This window comes from Hemicordylus capensis, chromosome 5 (assembly GCF_027244095.1).
Source record: "Hemicordylus capensis ecotype Gifberg chromosome 5, rHemCap1.1.pri, whole genome shotgun sequence".
In the NCBI taxonomy this organism is placed as follows: domain Eukaryota; kingdom Metazoa; phylum Chordata; class Lepidosauria; order Squamata; family Cordylidae; genus Hemicordylus; species Hemicordylus capensis.
In genome coordinates, this window is record NC_069661.1 from 123,006,416 (window position 1) to 123,027,942 (window position 21,527).

At 42.1% G+C, this 21,527-nt stretch overlaps 1 protein-coding gene across 5 annotated transcripts in view; it reads right to left on the minus strand.

The window, feature by feature from the left end:
- PPP2R2C (protein phosphatase 2 regulatory subunit Bgamma) overlaps window positions 1-21,527 on the minus strand; it is a 142,456-nt gene that overhangs the window by 17,095 nt on the left and 103,834 nt on the right. For all 5 annotated transcript variants that reach the window (XM_053255585.1, XM_053255587.1, XM_053255586.1 and 2 more), the window contains one exon: window positions 3,125-3,289. In XM_053255585.1, coding sequence (XP_053111560.1) covers window positions 3,125-3,289 — 165 coding nt within the window. The remainder of the gene's footprint in view (window positions 1-3,124; window positions 3,290-21,527) is intronic.

Genomic DNA, 21,527 nt, shown 5'->3' on the forward strand with positions numbered 1-21,527 from the left:
TGCCCTCAAGTCTGTGTCAACTCTTAGAGACCACATAGATAGATTCTCTCCAGGATGATCTGTCTTCAACTTGGCCTTAAAGGTCACTCAGTGGTGCATTCATTGCTGTCGTAGCAATGTCATACATTCCTTTAAAAAGCCTTGAATGCGTGTTTATCCCTTGATTTCCATTGCCTTACAGGCAATGTGAGGGTTAATACAATGAAGGCTGAAATGCAAACTGAAAGTGACGTATGAAAGATTAACAAAGGACCAAGCACATTCAAACCAATACAGCAAGCTGCTCTTTGACCTCCTTCCTTTAAGTGGTTAGAAAACCCACTCATTAGCCTTATAAGTTCCTGTGATCTGTTTGCTCCATACACTCCATTTCTCAACGAGCCTGATTATTTTCTAGCTCACAGATCTGGAAAATAGCATTTAATCAATTACCATTATACTTTGGGCTCTTGTCTGGTACAAGATGCCTTCTTCCATTTCAGAGTTATTGTACTGTTTTAGTAGTTTGTGACTGCAATTCCTTTGGTACTATGTTATGGAACAGAATATTTCTTTCCCTCCTATTTATATACTGCTTTTCCACAATAGTGCCCCAAATATAAAAATGTAACAATCAATTAAAACAAATTAAAACATGAATAAAATACAGAAAAAATCTGATTAAAAGAAATCTGCAACAGTCAATCCACCAGCATGTCATACAATACAATCTTGCCATCATCAGAAAGTGAATATCTTCCTGAATAAATTTTTTTTAACCAACTTTAACCAAAGTTTTAACAGAAATATATGCAAGTATAACTGGAAATTAAACTGTGAACACAGGCTCCCTCTGCCCTAGCTTTATCACTGCCCTGAAACATTGCTGAAGAGGGGTTATTTAGATTTGGATGGCTTCCTTTTTCAACTTAGCTTTACCAGTAATAGGCCTTTATACAACATGAGTGCTCCAGAATGATTAATTTCTTTCTCACTATAAGCAATCAAAGTATGTGGAGACATGCTAAGAACATGCATCTTGTGTTGTAGAAAAATGTGCAAGTCTTCATTCACCGGCTGACATACAAAGTTTTACCATAGCTATACACCATTGATGGAAGCTCCTTCTACAAGTTAAAGATGAATTGCACTCACACCATTATTATTTATTTATTATTATTATTACTATTAATTATAATAAACATATTTATATACTGCTTTTTTAAAAAAAAAGTTCTCAGAGCAGTTTACATAGCAAAAAGCATGAGAAAATGGCTCCCTGACCCAAAGGGGTTCACAATCTGAAAAGGAACACCAGAGACACCAGCAACAGCTACTAGAAAGATGCAATGCTGGGTTGAATAGGGAACAGTAGCTATCAAAACCCTAAATGTGGATGAGCCACAACTTCAAAGGGTGCCTTTTTGTCTGATAAATAGGGAAGGACTTATTTCATTAACTCGATAATTACGAGAATTCTTTATTTGGTTATTGACCAGAAAAAGAAAAAAGAGAGAAATGCATCAAAATATCAAAGGCAAAAAAAAATCAGAGCATGACAACAATATCCCACAGCTATAAGACAGAGAGGTTAGAGGGCTGTGGAAGATGTCATAACTTGTCTAATCCTGTTAGCATTCAGAAGAAATTTGGCCACATTATATGTGACCTCAGCATCTCAATCCGAAAGCAAATAGTACTGGATTGATCTGAACAGCCAAAACAATTTCTTAGTTATGAATCAATAAGAACAACCTGAAAGTCATTATAAAATTTACAGTGTAATATTATATGAGTAATTTACTCAACCACATTATCACCACACAAAGACGCACTGAATAAGGAACTTTTTTGTACCTGCCTGCCCTCTAATACTGAAGATGGAAATGCATTGAAGCGAGCTAAAGAGAACATTCTCCTATATTTGGGAACCACTAGTGAATTTAAATATTTGGCACATGAAACCTCAAATAAGGAGAGACCATGAACAGATCTATCAGACAAATGAGTATGTTCTTCCTGATGAGCCACATCCAGGATCCTCTGCTTGAAAACAAGCTTAGCTTGCTCGTAACCCCAATCCAATAATAGGGCCGGAGAAAAGCAAAAACAATGTCATTAACTTGCTTGTGGAAGGGGCTTCCATTGATGATATGCCACAGTGCCAAAGGCCTGGATGCCACCCATTGGGTCCTGAATATTTGCTACTTATCTTGTATGTAAGACAGACAGCCAGTTATGATTTTACTTAAGATTTACAAATGAGCATCTTCTGCTTTCTAAAAATCCAGACATCTTTAAAATAAAGAACAGAAGATTCTAAATAAATGCTTCAGAAATTGGTACATTAGTTGTTGACTCTTTTAATTAATGGAGCATATAATAATGATGCCTATACTTAGCAAATCCTAATTTAGTAAATGGCAGGTCACTAGCTCTGTGTGCCTTGAACTCCAAGGGCTAGAACTCCAGTTTGCAGTAGTAGACATAAAAATGATTCACCAGTTTTCATGCTACAACCAGCTTCTGGTTACGTATGTGAGTTGCTTACCCTTCCCACAAGAATATACAGGTGTATAGCAAGATAGAAGCTCTCTCTACTTTGGCTTCATGCTGTTCCCTCTTACTTTGAGTATTTTGAACAGTTCTTGCTGTTTGATTTGCTTTGGAAGCCCAGCCAACACCAAGTAGTGCAGGGAAGACAAGGCTTTTATAAATAGTTAAAATACAGCATTTTTCCACCATTGTACGACAAGTTGCTGAGAATTAAATCCCCTCTTCTATAAAACTGTTTAAGATGCCATAGCTCAGTGGCAGAGCATCTGCCTTGCATGCAGAAGGTCCCAAGTTCAATACCTGGCATCTCAGGGTAGGGCTGGGAAAGACATCTGCCTGAAACCTTAGAGGAGTCACTACCAATCAGCGTAGACAATGTCGAGCTAGATGAACCAAGGGGTCTGACTTGGTATAAGGCAGCTACATGTGCAGGTTCGCTGTTATGCTCTTCTTCCTCTGGTCACTGTAGTAGCAACCTAACACACTTGTAATCCATTTGTACTGCTAATGTGTGCGCGCGCACACACACACACACACACACACACACACACATTCAGGATTCAACACATTTCATGGAAATGTAACTTACATTTGGAATGTTTGTCACAGAGTGCTGATGCCCTCATGTCACAAAGTCTCAAAGATCCTTTGCTGCTGCTGTAGACAAAGAGATTGCAGTGGTGGGGATGGAATTCAGATGCTGTAATCACTTCTGTCAAATCCTCCATGTTGGCCGGCTTTATATCTACAATGTCTGAGTTGGAAGATGTATTAAGGAGCATGACATTGTTCAGAGGTAAATTGTTATACTTTAACCAGTTTTTTAAAAATCATTTAGCTCTGTACAACATTTACGTATTTATTATATTTCTATACCTCCTCATCTGGAGTAACAGCAGGAGAGAGGGCATGCCCTCAATTCCTGCCTGAGGCTTCCAGCGGCATCTAGTGGGCCACTGTGCAAAATAGGATGCTGGACTAGATGGGCCTTGGGCCTGATCCAGCAGGGCAATTCTTATGTTCTTAACTGTCACCTCTGGGTGGTTCAAAACAAGCAAAATAAGGACATAATTAAAACCAACAAAACAAAACAATATGAACCGTTTAAAACAATTTTACAACAGTTGAAAAAAAACAACAACCCTGGAAGGCCAGACCAAAAAAGTATTTAAGGGCTCTCTTGAAGGCCAGTAATGTTGTTAAGCCTTGGATTTCTGTAGGGAGTGCAGTCCACAGCCTTGGAGCACCTGCAGAGAAGACCTGATCCCAGGTGTCCACCAGACAAACTGGTGGCAGCTAGAGGCAGACTTCTACAGATGACCTTAATAAGCAGTGGGGATCTTGTAGAGAAAGGCACTCTCTTGGGTAACCCAGACCTAAGCCATTCAGAGCTTTCAAGGTAATAACCAACACTTTGCATTTTGCCTGGAAAAATAGCAGCAGCCAGTGTGATAATTTAAGTACAGGCATAATGTGGTCTCTCTGGGTTGCCCTGGAAAGCAATATGGCTGCCACATTTTGAACTAATGGTAGTTTTTGAACTGATTACATACAAAGTCGGGCCCACATATAGAAAACATTACAGTAGTTGAGTCAGACGTTTATCTGCTGGTGCACCACTGTTTTGGAGTCGTGTTCTTCAAGGAAAAGACGCAGCTGTCGAATCAGCTGAAGTTGATGGAAATTTAGCCATAACCACCAGCTGAGATACCAGGTGAAGCCAGGGTCCAACAGCACCCCCAAACTGCATACCTGTTCTTTCTGGGGAAGTATAACCATCCAGGACAGGAAAATCTATTCCATCCTGCACATTCCAGTCCGCCACAATGAGCACCTCTGTCTTTTTTGCATTCACCTTCAATTTATTATCCCTTTTCCAGCTCATTACTGCCTGTAGGCAGCCATTTAAGAATTAAGTGCCTTTTCCTTATAATGATGACAAGTAGAAATAGATTTGGGTGCCAATGGCATACTGATAATACTCTGCATCAAAACTCCTGGTGAGTTTTCATCAGCAGTTTCATGTAGAGGTTAGAAAGCATTGGTGACAGAATGGAGTCCTGAAGGACTCAATATAATAGTTCCTGTTTTGAAGAGCAACTGTCATCAAATGCCACCATCTAGAATCTACCTGAGAGAAAGCAGCAGAACCACTGTAAGGCAGTGCTTCCTGTCCCCAAATCCCCAAGGAGGTTTTACAGACAGGGCTGTTACCCCAAATCTCCTCCAGAAAAGAGTCTGTGCATTCACACACCAGCCAAACTTACCCTGAAGTCCATTCGAGATCCTTGGAAGCACAAGGACCACACAAATCAGGCTCTGTTTTATCACACAAATTGGGCTTTGTCTTCCAAATTCTAGCTTATCTCGACATTTTTCTGGGTTATTAAAATGCTTGTTTAAAAATAATTTTTCTGGAAAACACCAGAGCAAACACAGAGAGACACTGATGTACAATCATTGTGTTGCTATCCAAGGAGTGCTCTCTCACACTCGCTTTCCCCATTGGCTAGAATGAGGCATGCAATGCAAACTGTTCCTAAAAGAAAACCTGAGAGCAGAGGGGAGGGGCTGCTTCCCTCAGATGCCTCGAGTGTAATTCAAAGTGGCTTCGCTCAACATTTACCCCGCAGCATGAAGCCATGTGTGAATAACTCCCAAGTGATCCAGAAGGATTCCATGGTCAATGATATGGAAAACTGATCCAAAAGAACCAACGGAATCTTACTCTCTCTGTCAATTCCCTGGCAGAGGTAAATCTATCAGGCAACCAAGGCTGCCTCAACCCCATAGCCAGTTCTAAAGCCAGTTTGAAATGGGCTAGATAATCTGTTTCCAATAAAACTACTTGGAGTTGATTAGCCACCATGCTTTCAATCATCTCGCCCAGCCACGGTATATTGGAGACTGGCCTATAATTATCCATCACCAAGGGATTCAGAGCAAACTTCTTAAGAAGAGGTCTAACTGTTGCCTCCTTCAAACAAGGAGCCATCCTGCCTTCCCTTATTGATGCATTAATGAGGTCAACTAGGCCATCTCCAATAATCTGTCTACAATATGAAATAAACCATATTGGGTAAGGATCCAGAGGACACATGGTAGGCTGCACCACTCCAAGCACTTTGTCCACATCCTCAGGAGTCACAGATTGAATCCCATTCAACCTAATACTACAAGAGAAATTGCTGGACATCCCTATAATGGACTCTGCAGAAATAGTGGAGTACAAATCAGACCGAAAGCAAGAGATTTTATCTGCAAAGTACTCTTTAAAAACATTACAGTGAGACATAGTCACCAAAGTCAGAATTAAAACAGAAGGAGCCTGAATAAGACTCCTCACAACCCAGAATAAATCTGCTGAACACGAGCCTGCAGATGCCACACATGCAGACCAGAATTGCTACTTTGCTGCACATACCACCACAGCGTAGGCCTTCAAATGGGCCTGTGTCTTAGATCTGAGGCGAGTTCTCCTCCACTTGCATTCAAGTTGTCCACCCTGCTGCTTTCGCCCCCGTAGTTCTTCTGTATACCAAGGGGCTAATTTTAAAGTGGAAATTAAGGAGCAATTGTGTCTACTGCCATGGTGAGTTCCCTATTCCAGGTATCCACCAGGGCATTGACTCAATCACCGGCAGAACCAATTGTAAAACCTACCAAGGACTCTTGGAATCTTACTGGATTTGGCATCCTAAAAGGTCCACCACCTCTGTAAGGGTGAGGTGTGACTGTGAAAACAACCTCAACTAGGTAGTGGTCCATTCATTACAATGAGGAAACTACAATATCCCCCATGCATGGAACACCACCCTGATCCGAACAAAAAATCAAATTGAGTGTAAGCCTGCCCAGATATGTTTTGCAAATTAGAGTGAATTGTTTTTTCAGTTAGCAAATAGGAACAAATAACAATATAGATAAGAATCTACAAACTGCATCAATCAGGCAGGGGAAATTTTTTTCACCTAGAGGACCTAACTGAAGGGCACTTCCAGCTTTCTTCATTCAACTCCAGAACACAAGCAAAGCCAAAGGCACTATGTGCATATTAATGATCACCAGCTGCAGCAAAGGTGACTGCTGAAGTGTGGTACCATTGACCCATCACCTGTTTGTGACCACCGGGTTTGTGGGATGAACCAAACTGAATCACTGCACCACTGTAGCTGGCAACAGTCACGGAGATTCAAGTGCTCTGCTAAATTGACAGCATCCCAATGACTCTCTTCATCTTCCTTGTCTTCTTCTGCACCTCTTTGCATACTCTGGGCCCTTGGAGTACTCTTACTTTCATACTTTCATCCACTAGGGAAGAATGAGTTGGGAGGTGTCACACTCATTTGCTGCCTTCTTTCTTTTCCTTCTCCTGCTTCCTCTAGAATGCAGGAAGCATTCCTGTTAACCCAGAAAGTATCTACCTATCTACCTATCCATCAATCACTAGCATTGAATACTCTGCCCTTCAGTTGTGAAACTAACCCCCATTGTCTATTTTTCTCCCACTCCCTTCAGAACCCTCTTCAGAATCTCTTTCCTTCTCCCCACCCTGCCCATGCCAGTATTGCTGCCCTCTTTTCCAGATAGTCCACCTGAAGATCTCAGTGGTGGTGTTGCTTTCTCTTTCCAACATATTTCCAGTTTATCTTACACACACAGTTTTCCAGCTTTTGAAATTCACTCTGCACAACTATTCCACATTTCATTACCATGGTGCTGCTCTATACTCCTTCCCCTGGCCCATCTTAGCCTTCATATCAGACTTTGGCACTTGGCAAGCATTCTCCTTCTCTGCCAAAATTTAATCCTGCCTACTATTGGAGCCCCTAGTGGCGCAGTGGTAAAACTGCCGCCCTGTAACCAGAAGGTTACAAGTTCGATCCTGACCAGGGGCTCAAGGTTGACTCAGCCTTCCATCCTTCCGAGGTCGGTAAAATGAGTACCCAGAATGTTGGGGGCAATATGCTAAATCATTGTAAACCGCTTAGAGAGCTCCAGCTATAAAGCGGTATATAAATGTAAGTGCTATTGCTATTGCTGACTTCAATTTTTATATTGATAAACCCTCTGTTCTTACTGCCTCCTGTTCCCTCTCCCTTCTTTGGGCAGCCTTCTTTGGGCAGCCTTCATCACCCCTAGCCATGGCTACCCTTGATTTTGTCTTCACTACGATTTATGTTGTCTCTTGCATTTCTTTTCCTTTTCAGTACTGCACACTTTCCCACTCTGCATCTTGCTTCTTCCATGACCAGCAGTTTATTGATGCTCTGGCTTTCTTGGAAGTGTCGCCTTCTCTTATCTCCTCTCTCAGTTTTGCCTACATACTAGATGCTGTAGTTTACATTTTCCAGAACCCCCACAGCCCCAAATTCAACCTCAGTCTTTTCTTTCTTGTTCCCAGTACCTGTGGATGAAATGGTCAAAGCATTGTCTAGTAAGTAACTCTACAATGCACCCACACCCTTGAGGTTATCTCCTGCAGAAACACGGCTGCTATCTCTTCCCCCACATCATCATACTATCTATCTGGCAAAATTACAAAAAGCCTTCAGCAAAAAACCCTCTAATTCAGATTAGATACAAGATACAGATATTAGATACAGATTAGATACTCTTGTCTTATTTTGTTTCACACCCCTTCCCTCGCTGCTCTCCTCCTCCTCCTTTTCTTGTCTGATCTTTTATTTCCCTCCTGCCTTGCTGGTCTGAGAGTGAAGAGGATGGGGAATAGGATCCAGTTTGCAAGCCCTGGGCTGGAGGGAGTTATTTTTTGTTGTTGCATACAAAAGTAAAAAGCTTCTAATAAACAAGTAATTAGAAATAATGTGCTCATCCAGATGGTATCAAAAATTGCCTATTTCATAGGTTATATAAACTGAATTCTTTGAAAAATGAACTCACTGAAATTTCTGGTGGCATTTAATAGAAAGCAGATATGAATTAAAGCTGCATTTTACAGCTGCTTCCAAGAAATTACTTCTGGTGTTCAGTTTGCATTCATTTCAAATAGTTCATCTTTATTAACGCTAGCACTGCAAATGCCACAGTGCAGTGATATTGATTTATTGCTTATTATTAAAGGGAAGAACATAGCTGGTATTTGGTAAATAGGATATTTGGTCAGACTGCCATCTTGTTAGAGAGGCATTTTAACATTTTAGCTGCAACTATGGATTTTTATTTTTATTTTATTTATTTATTTATTTATTCGATTTCTATACCGCCCTTCCAAAAACGGTTCAGGGCGGTTTACACAGAGAAATAACAAACACATAAGATAGATCCCTGTCCCCAAAGGGCTCACAATCTAAAAAGAAACAGTCACTGGAGGTACTATCCATGGGGGTGGATAGGGCCAGTTACTCTCCCCTTGCTAAATAAAGAGAAATGACCACGTTAAAACAGGGGCATAACTATAATAGGGCAAGGGGAGACAGTTGTCTGGGGGCCCACTGCCTTGGGGGGCCCCCCAGAGGCAAGTCACATGACTGACTCCCCCAGCCACGCACCCGCCCGGGCTTCCTTCAGTTGTATTCATCCTCCAAAATTAATGTGAGTGTTAAGACCTGGAGCTACCAGGACAGTATGTCTTTCTTTAGTACCATTAAATGACTTGCATCGTGTCCACAATTTACATAACCTTTTTAAAAATAAAAAATTGTACTATGCTTTTTGTTACCACTATTCAGCCTCAGATAAAAATAAAGATGGCAGCATAAGAGCCCCTGGTGGCGCAGTGGTAACAGAAGGTTACAAGTTCGATCCTGACCAGGGGCTCAAGGTTGACTCAGCCTTCCATCCTTCCGAGGTTGGTAAAATGAGTACCCAGAATGTTGGGGGCAATATGCTAAATCATTGTAAACCGCTTAGAGAGCTCTGGCTATAAAGCGCTATATAAATGTAAGTGCTATTGTTATTGCTATTGCTATGATATAACAATCATAACAAGCATTTCTAATAATTTATAATGATTTATAATCATTTATAATCTACTTATAACAATCATAAGAATCATTTAAATGTGTTACTAGGGACATGCTATTGCCCTCCAAATCAAAATGCTGAGAGTGGCCTGGAGTTGAAGAAGCAAAACAGAGATGTGTCATGGGAGACAGAGCTGTAATAATGGGTGACTTCAATTACGCTCACACAGACGGGCAAATTCACATGCGAGTATTGACAGAGAGGTCAAATTTCTAGACATGTTCTAAATAACTATGTCTTAGAACAGTGCAGAACCAACTAGAGAGAAGGCAACCTTGGACTTAATCCTGAGTGGTGTCCAGGACCTGATCCGAAATGTAGAACCATTGAGGAACAGTGACCATAGTGTGATCCAATTCAGTTTATATGCGAGTTCCAGCATTGCCAAGGAAGTCCAACACAGATGCATTGGACTTCAGAAGAGGAAACTTCTCAAAAATGAGGGGACTGGTAAAAAGGAAGCTTAAAGGGAACGTCAGGAGGGTCAAATCACTCCAGAAAGCATGGAACTTATTTAAAACCACAATAACAGAAGCTCTGTTGGAATGTATATCAAGAAGGAGGAAAGGTATCACCAAGTTCAGGAGCACACCAGTGTGGCTAACCATTAAGAGTCAGAGAAGCTATAAAAGGGGAGAAGATTTCCTTCAGAAAATGGTAGTGTTGCTCAAACAAAAAGGAACATAAACTCTGGCAAAAGAAATGCAAGGAGACAATAAGGGATGCAAAAAGAGAGTCTGAGGAGCATATAGCTAGAATTATCAAGGGGAATAACAAACACATCTAACAAAATAATAATAAATAATAATAAAACTACCAGAAGCAGAAAAACTGCCAGGGAGGCAGTTGGACCCTTAGATGATGAGGGCATGAAAGAGATTGTTAAGGAGGATAAGGAGATTGCAGAGAAGTTGAATAAGTTTTTTGCCTCTGTCTTCACGGCAGAGGATACTGTCCATATACCTGTTCCAGAACTGAGTTTCTCAGCCTTGGAGGCTAAAGAACTGGGCCAATTTGAGGTGACAAGGGAAGATGTTCTAAACTGTCTTGACAAACTAAAAATTAACAAATCATCAGGGCCAGATGGCATCCACCCAAGAGTTCTAAAGGAACTCAAATGTGAAACTGCTGATCTCCTAGCAAAAATATGTAACTTGTCCCTGCAATCAGGCTCTGTACCAGAGGACTGGAAAGTAGCTAATGTAACCGGTTTTCAAAAATGGATCTGGGAAACTACAGGCTGGTTAGCTTAACTTCTGTGCCTGGCTGGTAAATTGATGGAAAGCATACTAAAAGACAAAATTGTTAAGCATACAGAAGAACAGACCTTGCTGAAGGAGTACCAGCAAGGGCAGGTCTTGCCTCACTAACTTTTTGGAGTTCTTTGAGAGTGTGTCAACAGGCATGTGGATAAAGGTGATCTGCTTTATACTGGGACTTCCAAGAAGCTTTTGACAAAGCCACCTCCAGCCTAAGAGGCAAGATGCCTCTAAATACCAGTTGCAGAGGAGCAACAGCAGGAGAGAGGGCATGCCCTCATCTCTTTCTTGTAGGTTTCTCAGAGGCATCTGGTGGGCCACTGCCTGAAACACGATGCTGGACTAGATGGGTCTGATCCAGCATGGATGTTCTTATGTTCTTATCGGGTTGCTTGTCTCTGAATCTTTCCCTGAGCTAAACTTTACATGGAAACTGCTAACAGCTGCAAAGATGCTAGTTGCAAAACAATGGCAAGTTACTACTGCTCCAGCATTGGGGGAGTGGTAAATCCTGGCCAATTTCTTGTGTGCAATTTCTCCTTTTGTCAATTTTATAAAAAGAAGGGAAGATATATCCATGCTTACCAGAGATTCTCTGTGCTACCAGTTATATAGTTGAACCTGTAAGAAAGGTTATGAATTTTAAAATGATAATCTTTTCTAACATATATCTTTTGCATTTCTGTATATTTGGGTAGGTTCGGACAACCCATGGAAAGTAGGAGGAAACCACAGGTTCCTTGTAAATGCACTTTCTAAGTTAGAGATTTGCATCGTGTACTTGGCGCAATGGGGAAATGACTTGACTACCAAGCCAGAGATTGCTAGTTCGAATCCCTGCTGGTATGTTTCCCAGGCTATAAGAAACACCTATATCAGGAAGCAGCGATATAGGAAGATGCTGAAAGGCATCACCTCATACTGCATGGGAGGAGGCAATGGTAAACCCCTCCTGTATTCTACCAAAGACAATCACAGGGCTCTGTGGTCGCCAAAAGTCAACACCAACTCAATGGCACAGTTTACCTTTATGTGTTTAGTACTTCCTCTCCTTTCTGTGTTGTATGAACCCAGACATGTTGGATGGAGAATGTCAGGCTCCCTCCTCTGCCTGACATTTGTAACCAACATTTAAAGTTTGACAGAGAATATCAGGTGGCAGGGGAGACCTGACATGCTCCACCCGAGATTTCCGGATTCGTATGAGAAGGAAAGGGGTGGAAGGAGCAGGAGTGCATGCTCACTGGGAACCTCTGGTTCCCTCTTACTTACTTTCTGCAGGTTGTCTGAACCTGCTTTTTGTATCCTTTCATATTTAATTAATTAAAAAACTTTATTTAATTTAAAATTTAATTAATTAAAAAAGTCTTCTTGTACTATGTATGGGGTCAGTTTCTTAGGCAGCTTGTAGTCTATATGCAAGATTTTATTCGTTTTATTGTTGCAAGCTGCTCTGAGCAATACAGGAGAACTTCGTTACTCACAGGGGTTCCAGTACTTGCCTACTGCTGCGAGCAATGGAACTGTGAGTAACAAGTCATTATTGATATGGGGAAAGGGGGGTTAGATTCCCAAATGGAGGGGAAATGGGGGGAAATGTACAAAAACCATCAAAATAACTTTTAAAAAACCACACTGTGGTAAGCTCCGCGGGGTCTGTATGTGGCCAGGAATCCCCCCATGTTCCCAGGAATGCCCCCAAATCCATGTAAAATCATGAAAAATAGTCAAAGAAGTTCATTTTTGGAAGGAAAGGAGTCACAAAATGGCTCCCTGGAGACAAAATGGCAGGCAGAAGTGACCTCTAGGAACCATGGATATGTGGATCTGAACCCCTTCGTATTTGTAGATACTGAAAATGGGTGTCAAGGAGACACCTCGGATACGCGGAACATGGTTCTCCTGTACGGTGGGATATAAATATTTTAAATAAATAAAGACAGAGTTGGCACTCACGTTATCACAGCCTGTCAAATTTGTTCATGATTGTGTTTTAGAGCTTAGATCCAGAGGTGTCAATATGAACCAATATTGAAAGAAGAACGTATCACATCTGGTCTATGTGAGAGTGTCTCCTACATGATTTGCAGGCTTCCATATGCATACAACTTCCACTTGAGGCAGCTGGTAGCCAAAAGTACACTATCTTCTTTATGCTAAGCTCCTGTATTAAAAGTGTTTAACTTGAGCTGTATTGTGCCCAGCAAGTTTATTATTAAGTTCCATTTGGACTGTCATACCATTTCATTGTGATAAATTATAACTGTTTTTATATTACCACTATGTTATATTACAGCTGGTCAAAGACTGTAATAAAGGATTTACTTATTTTTTTAAATTTATTTATTTATTTATTTGAAATATTTATACCCCACCCCCGCAGTGCACTACTGCTCAGGGTGGCCCACAACAATAAGATAGACACAAATACAATAAAATTAATAAAATTAACTTCTTTTTTTAAAAGTCAGATTAAAAACCACAGTTAGGTTCAATTTAAAACTGAAAATTATAAAAAGCTAAAGAACCTATCAGATATAACAAAATAATAATAGAGCATTAAAAGGCCTCCACAAAAAGTTGTGTTTTAAGATGTTTTTTAAAAACACTGAGGGAGGGAGCATGGCGAACGTCTTCAGGGAGGTCATTCCAAAGCTGAGGGGCCACAACCAAAAAGGCCCTGTCTCTAGTTCCCGCCAACCGGATCTCTGTTAGTGGTGGGGCCATTAGCAGGGCCTGAGATGATGAGCGGAGGGCCCTGGGAGATTCATATGGGCGAATGCGGTCCCTCAGGTGCCCAGGCCCCAAGCCATGTAGGGCTTTAAAGGTCAATACCAGCACCTTGAATCTAGTCCGGAAGCGCACTGGTAGCCAATGAAGCTGCCGCAGGATGGGTGTAATACTTGTGAAGCGACTCACACCCATGAGCATCCTTGCAGCAGCATTCTGAACCAGCTGAAACTTCCGAACAGTCTTCAAGGGCAGCCCCACATAGAGTGCATTGCAGTAGTCCAATCTGGATGTTACCAACCGCATGAGTGACTGAGATCAGGCCCAACTTAGGTCAGGCCCAAGTAGGGTTGCAGCGTACCTGCTGTAGTTGGTAAAAGGCGCTTCTGCACACCGCCGCCACTTGTGCCTCCAAGGACAGTGTTGGGTCCAGAAGCACCCCCAAGCTGCGGACTTTGTCTTTCAGGGGGGGGCGTGACCCCTTCCAAGAACAGATTTACCTCATTACTTGGATGATCAGTTCTACCAACACAGAGCACTTGTGTCTTATCTGGATTGAGTTTCAACTTGTTTGACCCCATCCAGTCCAGAACAGCCTCCAAGACCCGGTTCAGAGCATCCACTGCCTACCTGATGTCTGCTGACTTAAAAGATAGGTACTTACTTATCACATCACAATGGGAAATCATATCATTTTTCTTTCTGACCTATTTTACACAGAGTTCTTGGTCTGACTGCAAACGGTTTCCTGTTTCAACCTCAGAATTCACACAGAGCCGTTACAAAGGAATGGTATGTCTTATATATTGCTTAATGGAATTCCCATGGAGTAGCATTTGTCCTAGGGCCTTTGATCAAGAGAAGGCATGTGATCCTGATATTCTTCCTAATTACTATTGGTACAGCAGTACGCATCCAATTAGTGTGGACCCCCATAGCCTCTCAGGTAGATTCTATATAGGGAGAAGAGTCTATTTAATAAAGTATTTCTAATATTTTTTGCTTCAGGAGTCCATTAAAAAATAATGAGTTTTCATTTTATTTTTAATGAGAGGTAGAAAAGGTTTCCTTCAATTTAATGTACTTCACAAAATGCATGAATTTTCTGTTCTGAATTATTTTTGAACTAGAAAGGACAACACTGTGGGGAGTACCATGTCAGGTATAAGTAACAAGTGATTACTACGTGTTGTTGAAGATTTCACTGTTTGAGTTCTTAGCAATAACCATCTGTAAAATAAATTTACACTGTTCCCAGAGGGTATGAAAGAGAAAGGAAACAGTGAATTTGATGTCTTTTTAAAAATAGTTCACTGAATCGTTCCACTGCAGAATTTTATTTCCCATAATGATTAAGTCAGCTAACAAAGACTTCAAATGTCCTTGTAGTTCTTTCTGCTAGGCACATGCCCACATCTAGCATTGTTAGAGATGAAAGCTTTGGCCACGAATTAGCCTAACAATCCAACACTCAGTTGCCACTAGTATTAACATTTGAGGCAATTAGCTTGAAAACATTCAGTACAATGATTGTACAGTTCAGTACAATTTCTCTTTACCCATAAACTAATGACACAAGTATTGATTCTCCTTTCCTTGTTTTATATATCACAGGTAGGTTCCAGACCTTGCCCAGACTGCCAAAAGATTGGAAAACCCCAGAAAAAATCAGTAACTTCTGGGAAAATGCAGAAAAATTCTCCCATTGGAAAGCATGGGGAATGATACCTCATAGAGCAACAAAATGACTATAGTCATAGAGAAGTGTGGTGGCCATTTTAGTAGTCAGCACAGTGCTCGGCAGTTTCTATAGCAAAGGATGTAGGTTTTAATCAATTCCTAGAGGGGTTACAGGGAAACTAAAGGAAAACTGAGTCCATCAAGCTCAATATTGTCTATATTGATTGGCAGCAGCTCTCTAGAGCTTTGGACATGGGTCTTTCCCAGACGTACTTGAAAATGCCAAGGATTGAATTGAGGACTCTATGCATGCTCTTCCATAGTGCCATGGCCCCTCTCCCCACCTACTTCCTAATCTTCCACACACAAAAACATATAGTTCTATGTAGGCTCCCAACTTTTCCTATTTAAATTACCTTTCACTCACACAAACACACTAGATGGGAAGAGCTGATCTTGTGGTAGCAAGCATGACTTGTCCCCTTAGCTAAGCAGGGTCCACCCTGGTTGCATATGAATGGGAGACTAGAAGTGTGAGCACTGCAAGATATTCCCCTCAGGGGATGGAGCCGTCACGCTGGGAAGAGCAGAAGGTTTCAAATTCCCTCTCTGGCTTCTCCAAGATAGAGCTGAGAGAGATTCCTGCCTGCAACCTTGGAGAAGCCAGTGCCAGTCTGTGAAGACGACACTGAGCTAGACAGACCAATGGTCTGACTCAGTATATAGCAGCTTCCTATGTTCCTATGCACATCTCTCACTGAGCATCCAAGAATGAGATAACTTCTAATCATGTCTTTTGCATGTCCCAGAAGATGAGTAGTCTCATCCAGTGGGCCACTGTAAACCCACTAAGCTGTTAGAAAAGTCCACTCACCAGCTGTATCCTTAATTATACCTATATACCGGTAACTAGCTGAGCATTCTTAACTATAGTCTACACTCCACAGGCTCAAATAGAAGATAGAGACTGTTCAGTGTTTGTAATCAGTAACACTATAAAGGGACTCCTGCTATTTGTAGTTCCATACCCTCAAGAGCCCAGACCCCCACCCCACCCAAAAGGGTGGAAGAGGGAGGACCAGAAAAAATGGGAGAAATGCTTTGATTTTTTAAAAAGAAGGTACTTTTAATGAAAAGCTGTATATCAAGTAACGGCAACTGCTGCTGTTAGCTAAAAGCAGCAGAAGAGCCTACAAGGGTAGATGATGACTGTAAGTGAATGAAAGAAAAACAAGGCCCAGTGCAACTTATATATGCTTGCCAACACCAACAAAGGAAACAATCTCTCCTCTTTTGCAATATAAACACGTCAGAGGAAAAAACGATAAGGCTCTTCTCACGATTAGTGAGAAGAGCCTGGGGAAGGTTTGCGGGAAGGAAGTCTGCAATGGGCAGCCAAAGCAGCCGCCCATACGACTGCCGGCTCCGTTACGGAGCCAGCGGTGGCTGGGAGGATCGGGGGCCGCGTGGCCCCCGGAAGCTCCAGCATGCCCTGTGAGAGTGCTGGAGAGACGCATAAGCCAGGAGGGTCTACTCATGAGTTGCTGCGGTGTGGAGCCATGCCGCGGCAACTCATGATTTTAAAAAAATCGGGTTTAAGGGGAGGGGTAGTTTGGCGGGTTAACCGCCTGGAGATCACCGGGCTTGCCTGAGAGCCAAGTGGTTCTTCTCATGGTCAGGCCGAATCAGGCTAGGCTTTAACAATACGTTTATTATATTCTGTGGAAAAGCAACCTTGGTTCTTTTCAGAGAGACATAAATTTGCCAACATTTCCCCCCCCCCCCCGCAAACAGGATTCTCAGTTCTCTAAGCCTGGTCTCAGGGCCACTTAGAGAATTTAGGGGGCCTGGGGCAGGTGTGATGGTGGGAGCCCCTCTAAAGGGATTCATGCATATACTGTATGTACAAAGTTGGGGGGCTGCTTTGTGGGGGGCTGGGGCAGATTGCCCCAGTTCCCCCTCTTTATGGGCAGCCCTGGTGTTGAACTGAAGTCTCAGGACCCAAGGCTTCAGCCCAGGCCAAATAGGGAAACACCTCTGAGCTGTCAGTCAGCTGAGTGAGGCCCACACAGTTCTCTGAAGCCATCTGTGCTGTACATTGCCTATCTGGCTACCAGCAATCTGGAGAATGGGGGAAAGAGGTCCTGGCAAGCATATGCAAAAGGAGGAGGTGTGTGGGTTGTTTAAGTTTGGTTGGCTGGCATTTTATAGGTTTGTTTAGCTGAACACTGCAAAAAAGCACAAGGGGGCTAGGCTGGGCTGTGTGGGTGAGGGAGAGTGGGGCATATGAACTAGATGAAATGCTAGAGATCAGATCTCCCATCTCTCTTCATTTCTGTTTGGGTTTTTTTTAAGGACATAGGTCTCCACAATGCAGACTGGGACCATGGTGCTGGGGCAAGAATGTGTGCGTCTTTAACTCTTTCCTACATACTATTTGTCTAACAGAGATCACACAGATCCATTTTGTCATATAGCATGTTGGGTGCTATAAGAACAATTTAGCAATTGAGTGCTTTATGAGCAATATAGCAATTTAAATCAGGAAAACAGTATGGGTGTAAAAGGTTAAACCCCCATCCCCTAGTGCCTTAATTCCAGTTCAGATCAGGGATGTGTGTGGATGTGTGTGTGGGGGGTGTGTGGATTATTACTACCATGTAAGAAAGAGTGGAGGGATTTTCGGTATAGAGGGAGTGAGAAAGGATGCCTTTAAGAAAGAGAAGAGGCTTCTAGAAAGAGAGAGAGAGACAGAGAGAGGGAAATAGTGTATGTACTGTAGTGTTAAGAACTGAGCTGTGAATCAGGACTTGACTGGTTTGAATCTTGCCACTACCATGGATTTACTAGGTAGCCTAAGGCAGGCTGCACTCTCTCAGCCTCAGCCCTGCATCTGCAATATCTGGTTAGCAATACTTACTAACTTATAGAGGGGGCTGCTTTCCTGCTCGTCTGTTGGGAGAGTGGGCTAAGCCCGCTCTCCCTGCAAACCCCTTCCCAGTAAGTCTCACTGATTGTGAGACTCGCCTCATAGGGTTGTTGTTAGGATTACATGGAGATAGTGCACGTGAAGCACTTTGAACACTTAAAAAAGCAGTATACAAGTGTGAAGATCTTATTATAGAAAAAGAAAAAGAAAGAAAAGAGAAGAGAAGCAAACAGACAAAAAGTGTAAAAGAGAAAAGGAGGTGGTATTTTCAGGTTTTTTTAAACCAAAAATTTCAATTTTCCGCTATGGACAAATGGGAACACACATCCTGCCTAGAAATGGGCAGAAAGGACCATTTGATTCCTTGTTTTCACTCATTTTCCCACCCAGACCATCATATCTCTAGCTCTGGCTCTTTATCACTGAACTCCGCCCTTTTACCAGATTTTTGCCTTTCAAGAGTTGAGGTTTGTGTTATCACCAGACCATACCTTTGGGTCTCAGACTTTGAGATGTTAGAGTCCTGGCAACCTACCCAAAAATCTCAATAGAAGGCAGTGGCTTTGCACCACCTTTAAAGCAAAACTGAATATCTTGAACAATCCCCTCCCAGTTTCCAATATATCTGAAAATGGGGCTTTATTGTTGAAAATTGTTAATAATAATTGTTATTGCAGGTGTACTCAGGGCTCATCAAATATTTACACGCAATTTCTGGAGTTGGATGGGGGGAGATTACAGCTTCTGGGGTTCTCTCCCCATCTTTTTTCCAGAGAAACTAAAATTCTCATAAGATAAAATCAAACATTATGCTTCAATCTCTAGAATACATCAGGTTGTAAGAAGGACCTGTGTGATTTCCTAAATAAAACCAACCCTTCTGGGACATTAAAGAAAGCATTCTTCATTCAAAATGGAATATCTGTGAACTGTATTGATCTTTTTGAAAAGCAAGTAGTCTCGTTAAGAAGAGTGCCAGAAAGGGAGAGGTGGTGTTACCATAGCAATGCCATGGCAGCCCCTAGAGTGCATCACATTGCCAGGAAGGAAAGGGAGTCCAAGAGTTCTGGTCTACACAGTCGTATGAGCAATCAAAATATATCTCCTAAAAGGACATTAATATTGGTCAGATAGTCCAGAGATGGCAGTTGATGTTTAGCAAGCCTTATCAGCATGTTTCCAGCAGTTGCTTTTTCTCATTCCCCACTTCCACAATCAATTATCAAACAGCTTAAGCTACAGGCAAGCCATTTCTGAACAAACATTAGCAACACTGGTTCTTCTTTCTCTTGTGTAGATATCATCCATAATTAAGGATGCACACACTCTTTCTCGGTCATGCAACTGAAATCCATTACACTGTTTACCGTTAAGTAAGAAGACACCCTTTGATTTATTTACTTTCCCTTCTAGCCAGATGCTGAGGAAATCTGCAAATGTGGAAGACAGGTTTAAAGCTGCCTGGCAAATATTTCATAAAACCAAGCTACGTGTGTCACTGCCAGTCCATCAGTTAGTAATTACTGTACCTGGCCAATGCTTTGTCAGTGTATTATCACTCTTAGATACACATGATACAAGCAGAATTCATAGATATGAACCACCACATCTATTTACATAACCGCTGCCATAAGGTTCAGTAGCAACATAATAGTGCTTTCACTTGCTGAGGAAAAAATTACTTGCCTCAGGCAAACGCTTGAATTTCACAGTGGTGGCTTAAAGTGCTTAGAAAACAAGTGTCAGACCTGTACCACTTTATCTTCTTTTTTCTACTGAGGAGAATAATTCATGATTATTTGTGATGCTGCTAAAATAGTATGCTGTCTTCAAAACCAAATACTATTCCCAGGACTGATGGTGCCATCTCTTTTCTTAAAAGTATATTTGCAGTGAATGGCAAAGGAGAGAGAGAGAGAGAGAGAGAATGAATGTATAGGGGTCTATATGCTAATACCAGAACCCTCTAAACAAAGATGCAGGACCTAGATTCTGATATGTCTCTCCATATTCACTTAGAAACCATAAATGAGACTATAGATATAGGCAAATGGGACTAGAGATATAGCAGGCAAATCAGAATCCTGGTGGAATGAACAGAATCAGTCTGATACAGTTATCATTGTATATAAACTCTATGGAAAGGGCAGGGAAGGACAAATTAGGGATGGTGTCGCTCTGTATGTCAAAAAGGGCATGGAAGGCATGAAACTTTAAGTAGAACAAACTCCTCCATGGAATTGCTGTGGCTGGAAGTACCAAGCCCCAAAGTGAATTGGGCACAAAAATGCTCCAAGAATACTTGGAGAGGGTCACAATTTTGGAGAGGGTCAGAAGTGAAAGGGAATGAAATCAGCCTACCTGATTGTCGCATCTTAACCTTTCACAACCACCTTTTATTGTGATAGTGGCAGCACTTCTCTCAGAGGCCACCATATTCTCCCAGATGCTCCTCTGTGATGCTACATTATCAGGTAGTGTCATTGCAAGGAAAATGTTGAGGGGAAAGTATGGTAGTTGTCAGGAGAAACACTACAGTTTCAGCTCACCTCCACCCCTGAAAATTCACCAGTAAGCCCCCTTCCATTTCACTGCCTATAAATGAAATAGAGAAATGAGGGAGAGCATTTTGGCTGCGCTTTGTTGCTATCTGTGCTTTTCTGCCCAGCTCCCAGGAGCCTCCCTGTTTGCAGTTATATCTCCAGGCTTGAAGGTTGCACTCTTGGTATGCTCTGGAGCTTCACCACAGCATGAGCTCTCAGTTAATTATACATTTGGGGACAGGTTACTTAGTTGGTAATGGGCTAGTTGCCCCTAGATTTGGCTACAAACAAAGCAAATTGGAATAGAGATTAGATGCATGCTCTCTCCCTGTGTGGGAGACCCATCTAAGCAGACCCCAGAGTTAACTACAGTGAGTTAACTTGCATTCAAGGCCATTCCAAACTCAGAGTGAACTGCCCTAACTTCCCTCATCCTCTAGCGAGCCAATTAAGCCAAGCAGGAAAGAGGTAGATAAGGTAGCCAACGCAATGGTCTCCCCATCACAAGAGAGGATGAGTCAGTGATGTGGACCTCGAGGTGTATCTGTTGAAATTAGTTACTGGATTACTGGAGAGTCTGTCCAGGCTCAGATACTCTTTCGTGTGCCTACATACTCTTCTTGTTCATAACAATCAGCCTTGGCTTGCTACACGCAGAAAAGAGTGATCAGACACAATGCATTCTGTGCAGGTATATCCTAACACTCCTAACCAGACAGCAAGGGTAGAAGGAATCCTGCCCCAGGCTAGGGACTGGGATATACTGTAAATATCCCCACTTCCATCAACCAGTGTGCTCCCATGGGTCTTCTACCTGGGACTCCAACAAGTGCTCCCCTGTGCCTCTCATTCAGGACTCCACCC